Consider the following 10,733-nt stretch of genomic DNA (forward strand, 5'->3'; position numbering starts at 1 on the left):
CTGTTCCAGGGAGGCAGGAAGGCCTGGATGGACTAGGAATGAAAACCGCAAAACCTAACATTCACTAAGCCCTTGGTATATACTGGCCACTGCAGGAAGTTTTGCAGGGATTACTTTTTTTTAACGCTCACAGTACTCCCAAAGCAAAGATACCATTATGATCATGGTTTTACAGTTTTAAAAAATGAGATTCAGGGAGAGCAAGCAAATTTGCTTGAGGTCATACAGTTACTAAGCAAAACTGAAACTACGTTTCATTGCCTTGACCATAGTCCCATAACCACCAAGCTGTTCACTTTCCCCACCCCTGGTCCCAGCCCTGAGGTCTGGGTTTGACTCCTAGAATGCTCCTGGGACTGGTGTCCTGCCCAGGAGCCTGGGCCCTACATGAGAGCCTTGTTCCAGTTCCCAGTCACTGATCACTATGCACTGCAGCCTTCCAGGCCTCATGGGAACTCTACCCACGCCACAGGCTGTCCTCTGGTGGTCAACACAGCTTTTCTGAGAACAGAGGACATGCAAGCAGGTGGGTCTCCCTATTGCTGTCCGCTCCCATCTCAGAGCCCTCAGGACACCATACCCATCTGATGACTCCACATTGCCCAGTGCCCACCACAGGGTTGCCCTCCAAGCTTACAATCCAGGAGAAAGGATCTGGGTCCAATCCAATCTGGGTCCCAGCATCTCTCTTGGATTGGATGGATACATGTCCAAACCAAGGCTTCTATTAGAGAAGGCACTTTATGAGATGACCTTTTGGTCAGGTTTCAAAGAAATGCTGATTAGCACATTAAGAGAACTAGATAGAGATGAGTTGATGACAGGTGAACCTCATCTCCAGGTATAGAGCCCGACCTTTGCCTCTCCATGAAAGCATCATTTTAATAGGCTGTGTGAATTGAGATGGGAAAAGTATATTGGTAGGCGTGCTAAATCATTTCAGTCATGTCTGACTCTTTGAAACCCGAGGGTGTGCAGCCTGCCAGGCTCCTCTGTCCATGGAATTTTCCAGGCAAGAATACCGGAGTGGGTAGCTATTCCCTTCTCCAGGGGATCTTCCAGACCCAGGGATGGAACTCATGTTTCCTGCATTGGCAGGCGAGTTCTTTATTGCTGGCACCACCTGAGAAACTCCTTGTTGGTAGAAAAACACACTAATTAGCCATCTCAGCTACCGATTAAAAACGTCTGAGTCATATCAGCTCGGTGAGGACGCATAGACAGAACTGAAAATGAGGTTTTAAATGACAGTGGAGTTCACGTGTGTCTGTGACTTTGACCTCTTTATTTAGGACAACTTAAAAGGGAAAATTTTCAAGCTATTTCTAGGGATAAAAAAATTTAAAAAAAGAAAAAGACAGAAGAAAAGAATTTAGTCTTTCCCGAACCTGCCTATGACTTGCTTTATGATTAATGACTCCTTCTTACAAGAGTTATAAGAGTACTAAAAGGATGTTCAGTTAGTTCTTCAGTGATAGAATTACAAGGAAAAGTCTTGCCTACTACCATTTGGATACCCTGCAGCTCATACCAAATATTAGCTAAATAATTTCAGCACAGCTCCATTCACATCCAGGCATAATGTATCATACAATGTCAGGACTCCATGGGATGGTGAAACAAAAATTAGAACTCAGATTTACCCAAAAATTTTAAGAAATTGAACTAGGCAAATACCTTGTCCTTATTTTGTAAACTCAAGAATATTCAGACAATGATTCAATGCGTCAGCTGAGATTTCAGAATAAAATATTGGCTTCCAAATGTCCTACCTGTGTAAATGTCTACCATGTGCAGGCCATTTTAATGGAAACTTTCAATTAGATTTTTTTTAACTTCTTCATGAAAGTGAAGTGAAAGTGTTAGTCCCTCAGTAATGTCCAACTCTTTGCAGCCCCAGGGACTGCAGCCTGCCAGGCTCCTCTGTCCATGGTATTTCCCAGGCAAGAATACTAGAGTTGTCATTCCCTTTACCAGGGGATCTTCCCGACCCAGGGACTGAACCTGCATCTCCTGCACTGCAGGTGGATTCTTTACCATCTGAGCCACCCAGGAAGCCCTAACCTCTTTTTAACTTTCATCAAAGTCAGCTGAGGTTGATATTACTTTTTCTGTACTTCTGACACTTCTTGTTTCTTGAAATGGAATTAAATATGTAGAGTTTACTCTTTCAGAGAAGACAGAATCTGGACTAGTCTGACCTGGGTAGATAACCTTTAACTATAAGCCTGTGGGAAGGCAGTAAAAAGATTATGGTTTGAGGGTACAAGGGGGTTAGTGCACTCTATAGAAAGAAAAATTTTCCTCGCTTCCCACAGGCCCCCCACCGCCATGGTGATTCTTATTTTATAAAACACCTCTCCCTAAATAACAATCTTTTCAGAGCCGGATGCTCACAATTCCAACAGCTGCATTAGATGTAGTCGTTGGGAAGGCATGTCACTTGACCCTTGACCCAAGGGTGGGGTCCTCCCGTTCCCAGGCTGGGTCACGCACTTCGCCCAGGTTATCCTCATTTCTGAGGAATGAAAAACAGCAGCGGTGTGTTGTGGTTACCATGGCACTGCTGGGTTACTCTTTAACTTCCTGGTTTTCATATCATCACACAACTCATTTTACATTTGTTGTTGGTGGTGTTTAGTCACTAAGTTATGTCTGACTCTCTGTGACTCCATGGACTGTAACTTACCAGGCTCCTCTGTCCATGGGATTCTCCAGGCAAGAATATTAGAGTGGGTTGCCATTTCTTTCTCCAGGGAATCTTCCCCATCTAGGGATCGAACCCATGTCTCCTGCTTGGCAGGCAGTTTCTTTACCACTGAACCACCAGAGAAGCCCCAAGGTCCCCAAGGCTACTCACTGAGGAGCAAACAGGCCTTCCCATATCAGGGCCACATCACGGTGGAAATCTGCCTATGTGTAATTTCCTGGCAAGTCATCAGCTTGCCCTTTTCCCTAGAAAACTACCTTTAAAAGTAAGGTTACCTTAATCTGAAATGTTTCATTAAAAACAAATGAATTAGTGAAGAAATAGTTCCGACAGAAGAGAGGCTAATTATAAAGCCTTACGTTTGGGTGGTTCTTAACCGTTTATAAATGTGACCTTGTGCATGCCCGTGTGCTAAGTCACTCCAGTCATGTCTGACCCTGCGACCCTATGGACTGTAGCCCACCAGGCTCCTCTGTCTGTGGGGATTCTCCAAGTGAGAATACTGGAGTGGGTTGCCATGCCCTCCTCCAGGGGATCTTCCCCACCTAGGGATCGAACCTGTGTCTCCTGTGGCTCCTGCACTACAGGCAGATTCTTTACCACTGAGCCACCAGGGAAGCCCTGGTTAGTTACCTTGTGGCCCTTTCTTTAAGTATCAGTTAATTGATTCTCCAGATGACATCTTGGCTTTTGGTAAATGAAGTCTCAACAGTGCTGTAATCCAAGAGACGAAACTATAGAACCCACTAAGAACACCTTTGGCTTAGCACAAGAAGTGGTGGGGAAGAGATAAGGCAGCATATCAGCAGAGGGGCCTGGCAAGGGCAAGGCTACCTGGCCCGCCTTGATTTACCTATGTCCCAGTCTAGCCTACTCTCCTGACCTCAGTGCACCGACATTTATTTGATCAGGAGGTGGCAGAGTATGTACTTGACCTCAGACACCAAACATATTGAATGTTGATGTCAGCCTGGTGAGCCCAAAGCAAAGAACAGGAGAAAGCTTGATCAAGGATGAACTTTCATCCAGAGGCAAAAAGGCTTTAGAGACCCGGATCTGACTGGTTATCTTAGGCAGGTGCTGCTGCAGGACTGCAAGCCCACCCTGCCCACCGCCCCACACGCATGCGCACGCGCAAACATTACCTGCCTCGGCTGGTTGACCTTTGCGCCTGAAGATAACAATAATCGAATCACATCCAAGTAACCCCCTTGGGCTGCTAGGAAGAGTGCAGTGGCTCCATCCTGAAAGTTAGCAAATGTAAAGTGTTAAGAAATTATTTATTTTAAAAGAAATTCGATCTTATAATACTGATACATATGTTTAATACAAGTTTCCACTTCCACCCCTCCCTTCCCTCTTTTTAACATGCATGGTATTTTATTCTTTGAAGACTAGTTCTAAAACATCACACTAAGTCAGGCTGAAAGGTAAAGTTTAAAACAGACCGCTGTATAAGGATGAGTTACAACATATGCAATGACTGTTCACACCGTAAAATCTTGGTCATAGAGCTTATGATACATCTAGTTGCGAAACTCTGGTTTTCCAAAGAGTCATCATTTTTCTCTGTCCACACAGCTTTCTCATTAGCTGCCTTCTGCTTTTGTTGTGTGATCTCAGAGTCCACTCTCTTTTATTTAGGATAAAAAAAATACACACTTAATACAATTTTCCACTGCAACCCTTTTGTCACTAAGAGCTAAGTCGTTCATTTAAAAAACAAAAACAAAGGGTTTCCCTGGTGGCTCAGTGGTAAAGAATTCCCCTGCCAACACAGGAGACACAGGTTTGATTCCTGACTCGGGAAGATCCCACATAACCTCGGGGCAGCTAAGCCCGTGCGCCACAACTATTGAGCCTGTGCTCTAGAAAGCACATTAGAACATTAAAAATCTAAATTTTTTTAGAACATTAAAACTCTAAAAAAAACCACACACACACAAACACATGTTAACTAAAAAACAAAAAAACAACCAAATCCCCCAAATCTATTTTGTGTGCCTTTACGAATTGGGTATGAACAGTATCCTTTTAATTTTTGTTTGTTGCTGTCCAGTCACTCAGTTGTGTCCGATTCTTTGCGACGCCATGGACTATACCCGACCAGGCTCCTCTGTCCATGGGATTATCATGGCAAGAATACTGAAGTGGGTTGCCATTTCCTTCTCCGGGGGGATTTTCCCAGGGATCAAACCCTCGTCTTCTGCATTGGCAGGCTGATTCTTTACCACTGCACCACCAGGGAAGCCCCATCCTTTTAATTAGATATTCCCTACTGCTTTCTCTTTTGTATTGCCTTATCCATGTTCTCCAGACTTTCAGTTTCTCTATGCTTTAAAACACAAGATGCTTTCAGAATACCCACCCTGGTAAGAATGTCCATGAACTTTCTCCCTGCCAGGCCGGCAGACACCAACAATACCTATACACCCAACTAAGCAGTCCTGCAGGAAAACCCAAAGTAACTGCTTGTTACCAAATTCTTTAGTTCTCTTTTTAACTTGATGTCTGCATCTTCTGGGCATTTTTTTTCTTAAAGACACACCATTGGTTAATTTCAGCAAGTACATCAGTCCATCCAGAGTATGCCTCCTGCCAGGTGCCCTCTCCATGCAGACAGCACCCACAGGACAGGGAGAGCCTCGTTACTTTCAGATGTGCAGTGGAAAACTAGTTCTCCCAGCTAATAACCACCCCTCCTGCAGGAACACTAACCACACGCTCATAGCACCTTCCCTGCAAGTCCAACCGGGTAGAGGGTGCCGGCTTTCCACTGGGTGTCAGCAGAGCAGTCAGACCCCCCCAAGGCAGTCATTAGGAAATTAATCAGCCTGGACAGATTTTAAAGCAGATGTTTGACACGGGGATACAATTTTCAGCTGTTCCTTACTGTGTTGCCACAGAAAGGCTTCCGTGACATAGAAGTGCTAACTCCTACAAATTTTCCATAGCTTTCAGGAATCATTGATGCCTCCTCCCTGGCCCCGTATTTCAACTGTTGTTAATGGAAACATTTATTTTGGACTATTCAGGTAAGGGTAAAAGTCTAAACGTATAATGGAAGTTCTGGAGCATGGAATATTTAGGTTACCCTATCACAGAAGAGTTTAGAAACCCTACATTTCTAAAGTTAAGTGCCGCTGCAATGAGCCTTATGGAAGAATGTTATCCAATAGTACAAATTCTATGCTGTGCTATGTACTAGGTCGCTTCAGTCATGTCCGACTCTTTGCAACCCTATGAACTGCAGCTCGCCAAGCTCCTCCATGGGATTCTCCAGGCAAAAATACTGGAATGGGCTGCCATGCCCTCCTCCAGAGAATCTTCTCAACCCAGGGATCAAACCCGCATCTACTTCGTCTCCTGCACTGCAGGTGAATTCTTTACCAGTGAGCCACTGGGGAAGCCTAGGTGGACCCAGGGAGTGAAATTTTTTAATACTCCCTGGGTGGTTCTCCTGTACAGCCAGAGTTGACAATCACTCCTTAAGACCACAGTCAAGTAGCTCAGTCATGGTACAAGGAATGCTATCGGCTCAAAGAGTGGGAGCAGGTTTTGAAGTGCCAAGGCTAAGGCTAGTTCCTCTACACTTCAAAGAGGCCTGTGATCTGTCAGAGGTTCCATGTAGACTCTGGAAAGGATGTTCAAATGGAAAAGTTCACACCCACACATCTCATTACAAGTCTATGAAAGTCTAGCGCTCCTGGGTCCAAGGTTCATGTCTGGTGGTATAATAGCCTCAAAAACAGCTCCTAGATAAATGGAAGCAGAGATTCTTGCACTCCTCACCATAAGACTGCCCAGTCACTTCATCTCCCCATATTTTACTTCTTACTCCAAAACCAGAATAACAGTTGCCGTAAATTCTACAGAATTATAGCGACCATTAAGAGTACTTGGGTAATGTGCTAATTGCCAATTAGCTGCAAACAGACCCACGCTGGCAGGGGATGCCTTTCAAGGTCAATGGCATGCACATATTTCAGAGATCTTCCTCCATCCAGCCTCACTTCTCTTCCAAACAACTTGATTTTTCCTTTTTTTGTGTGTTCTTCCTCCCACAGAACTCTACAACAGGAGAGTTTATTTTGGTTTTCAACAAGTCCATACACTGGGCTTGTTATAAATAAATACGTATCACATGATTTTTGAAGATCTTAATTGTGTAGGTATGTGAAATACTTCATATGTGTGAAAGACTTAAAAGAGCAAAGATAAATAAAGATGATGTGATTTCTACACAGAAAAGGCTCATCCAGTTAACTCTCCTATTTCCTTGACGGCTCAGATGCCACCTCCGGCATCAGAATTTAGACTGTGATGCTACGTGTGCTGAGGCAAAGAGCAAGTGTCCCCCGGAAGTCCCCTTGAATCACACTCACATAGAGCTGGTCGTGGATGTTGGCTCCGTGCTTCAGCAAGGTCTCCACCACCTGCATGTGCCCGTACTGACTGGCGGCCAGCAGGGCGGTGCCTCCATCCTGCGGTCATGCAAAGAATGAACGCGTTAGAAACAGGGCAGGCACAAACTTTACCAGGCAGATGCTCTTCGCGTGCTGAGAATTTTGGAAAGGCATTTCCCATACATAATAACAAACTGACTTTTCCTCTTTGATCTCTTACTTTTTTCTTTATAATCGTGATAGAGTTCATCTTTTGTTTTGTTTTGACTGCTCTGGGTCTTAGTTACGACATGCAATATCTTTTTAGTGTGGCCCTAGAACTCTTCTCGGAGAAGGCAATGGCACCCCCCTCCAGTACTCTTGCCTGGAAAATCCCATGGACGGAGGAGCCTGGTAGGCTGCAGTCCATGGGGTTGCGAAGAGTCGGACACAACTAAGCGATTTCACTTTCACTTTTCACTTTCATGCATTGGACAAGGAAATGGCAACCCACTCCAGTGTTCTTGCCTGGAGAATCCCAGGGACGGGGGAGCCTGGTGGGCTGCCATCTATGGGGTTGCACAGAGTTGGACACAACTGAAGCGACTTAGCAGCAGCAGCAGCAGAACTCCTTTAGTTCCAGCATGTGGGATCTAGTTCCCTGACCAGGAATTGAACCTGGATTCCCTGCATTGGGAGTGTGGAGTCTTAGCCACTGGTCCACCAGGGAAATCCCTAGAGTTTGTCTTAAGGACATTACTATGTTGTATACTCGGGTGACTTGCTCGAGATACATTACAGATATTTGACTAAGTTATTATAATTAATTTAGAAATTTCTCATGTCAAATGCAAATCGTCTCTTTGTCTCTCAATAAAGGAAACAAAGAACAGAAAGACTGTACCAACCAGTTGTGTCTTGGAATTACCAGAATGGTAACGAGCTTCCTCCTGTGGGTCTGCCCAGTTATAGGCCTCTGAGAATAAGGTGTATTTAGGGAGTTGCTCTCTGGGCCCCTGCCTTCTTGGACGAGATATCCATGCATTTAGAGCAGGGATAACTACAGCATATTCCATATGCTTCGCACGCTCCTACTTTGCATTTTCCTTTGAACATGTGCCAATCTGTCCAAACCTCTTAAAATGCGGATGCCAGGACTCAACAGAGCACTGCAAAGTAGACGTGGTCTGACGGGACATTCCTTGGTTCCATCAACTCTTGCTTTTATCTCTGCGCCTAAATTAGAATTTGCTTTGACTCTAACCACACCACACTACTGACTCAGAGTCTGTGGTCAACTGAAGCCCTTAATGGTTTTTCTCAGGTGCTGGGCTGAGGTTTTTTCTTTCTCCATCTAGGATTGCTGTGTTGTTTGTTTGGCTCTATGAATGGGTATTTGGACATTTGAGCTAATTATAATAATGCAAGAATGTGGAATCTGGTTTTGAAATACAAATCATAAACATAAGACAGTGTGGGTCCTAAATTTGGGCATAGAGTGTTTATTCAAAATGCCTACCCTTGGAGCCACACCCTCAGATTCAGTAGATCTGGAGTGAGGCCCAGATATAGGCTTTTGACCAGTCATGAGAGGTGACTGTGAGGTGCAGGTGCCAGGGGGGCAGGGCTCCCTTGCAGAAACACTGCTATAGCTACAAGATGCTGGAGGATGCACGCGACTGAGTAAGGCTTCAGCGAGGGATGGGCTATGTGATGGGAAAGAGGGGCATTTTGAAGGGTAGGCAATGAAGGAGAGAGATTGGAAGGCTGAGGTCAGTGGAGATGGTTGGGGCGTGGGGTGGCTGGGCATCAAGAAATTGGTTAATTTTAACTCATGGGGTTGCAAAGAGTCAGACTCAACTGAAACGACTTAGCACGCACGCCAAGTTTAATTACAATGAGAACAGTTGTTGACACAAAGTCAATTTTGGATGACAGAACTGTATTAAAACCCAAAGCTTCCCAACACTGTCTTCTTCCCAGAGAAAGCTCTTGGCCACCTGCAGCTGTCCTAATGGAAATAACGTGGAGTTGCTCGCCCTGGGCCTGTGTTCCATGGATTTCCAAGGTAGCACAGTCTGGCTCATGTACAAAGACCAGCCCTAACTTGCTACCCAGGAAGAATGAAGCATCTGGTCACACACAATCATTTGACTTAGTTCAGAGTTGAGCCTGAGATTTGTAGAACTTCCACATTTTATTTTTAGTTGTGTCACTTTTATAATTAAAAATTAAATGATAATTAACACGAAGAGTATGAACACATGTGTTTTGGATTACTGTGCATTATACTCAGCATGCCTAGGGGCATGTACACAATCTGACAGCTGGTTTTAGAAAAGACAGAAACCCTTTCTGAAATTCAGATCTACTTCATAGTGTTTTACCAGGAAAAAAACCCCACTGGAAACTCCCTTGATATCAACATATCACATATAATGAATTAAGAAAACCTAAAAGTTTCCAACTAGGGCAAATTTTCAAGAATTTTTTATGACTGGGCTAGACAGAAGTTTTCAATTATAAAAATGTGACAGTTCAAATTCTTTTGCTATAAAATATTATCATGAAAAATCATATTGTGAAGACAAACGGATCTTTCTGCAGCCTCGGTTTTCTTATTCACATGTCAAATGTGAAGAATCAATGACTTATTTGAGAAAGAACCATAATTCCTCACCCAACCATATGAACTGCAATCATATGTTATATATTTCAGTGGCAACATCTCAGAAAGTAAACTTCCTGCCAAAGCCTCCTTAGAAATCTCTCAAGATTCACTAGGATTGGCTTAATATTTCCAATAATTCCTATCGCAGCACTGGGATTAACCCTGGGGCAGAAAAAAGCAAAAGAGAACAGGAAAAGTCATGAAGCACCTAGTACTGTATCCATTGTGATAACAAAATTTAGTGTCCCAGAGTAGAAAGTTACCAATACAAGAAAGAATGTAAGCCACCCCCTTGCCAAATTCTCCAATTTTTAGCCCAGGGTAAAAATGTCATGTTTTGAATTGAGTTCCTAGGACTATTCCTGAATCATTACAACTTAACCCTGTGAAACCCAACTTCTTAGGCTTGTGAATCTTGTAAACATAATAGCAAACATTCATACTATAAATGAAGAGAAATCAATACTTATAACTGCTGAAATTCTTCACTAGGGTATAAAATCAAGAAAAGTCTCTTACTTTGGTCCTAAATTCAGTGGATGCTCCAAATTCAAAGAGAAATCTCACGACGTTATTATGTCCTTGTTGGGCAGCAAAGAAAAGGGCGGTTGTACCTGACTGAGAGAGAGAGAGGGGCTGGTTTTAAAAGATATTTGGTTACATTTCATTTGATTGACATGATTGCAGCAAAACAAAACAAAATCCTTACATACAAACCTCTAGCCTGAAGGGATTACATTTGAACAGACTGTTCCTTGCTCAGGTTAAGTGACCAGTGTGGAGAATGCTGGGTTCCAGAAACCTTAAGATGTAACAAGGTCTGGATGAGAAAACTGGGCTAGAATGGGAAAATTCTTTTTTTGTTGTTTTTGCCTGCACTGCATGGCATGCAGGATCTTAGTTCCCTGACCAGGGATTGAACTCACGCTCCTTGCAGTAGAAGCGTGGAGTCCCAACCATTGGACCA

General features: G+C 43.8%; 1 protein-coding gene across 1 annotated transcript in view; it reads right to left on the reverse strand.

The window, feature by feature from the left end:
- The window catches only part of ANKRD29 (ankyrin repeat domain 29), a 48,162-nt gene that overhangs the window by 18,416 nt on the left and 19,013 nt on the right, over positions 1–10,733 (reverse strand). Inside the window, exons 5-7 of the mRNA XM_010828988.1 lie at positions 10,286–10,384; positions 7,096–7,194; positions 3,856–3,954 (exon numbers count right to left, since the gene is read on the reverse strand). Coding sequence (XP_010827290.1) covers positions 3,856–3,954; positions 7,096–7,194; positions 10,286–10,384 — 297 coding nt within the window. The remainder of the gene's footprint in view (positions 1–3,855; positions 3,955–7,095; positions 7,195–10,285; positions 10,385–10,733) is intronic.

Source organism: Bison bison, unplaced genomic scaffold (genome assembly GCF_000754665.1).
Source record: "Bison bison bison isolate TAMUID 2011002044 unplaced genomic scaffold, Bison_UMD1.0 scf7180017864498, whole genome shotgun sequence".
NCBI classification, from domain to species: Eukaryota; Metazoa; Chordata; class Mammalia; order Artiodactyla; family Bovidae; genus Bison; species Bison bison.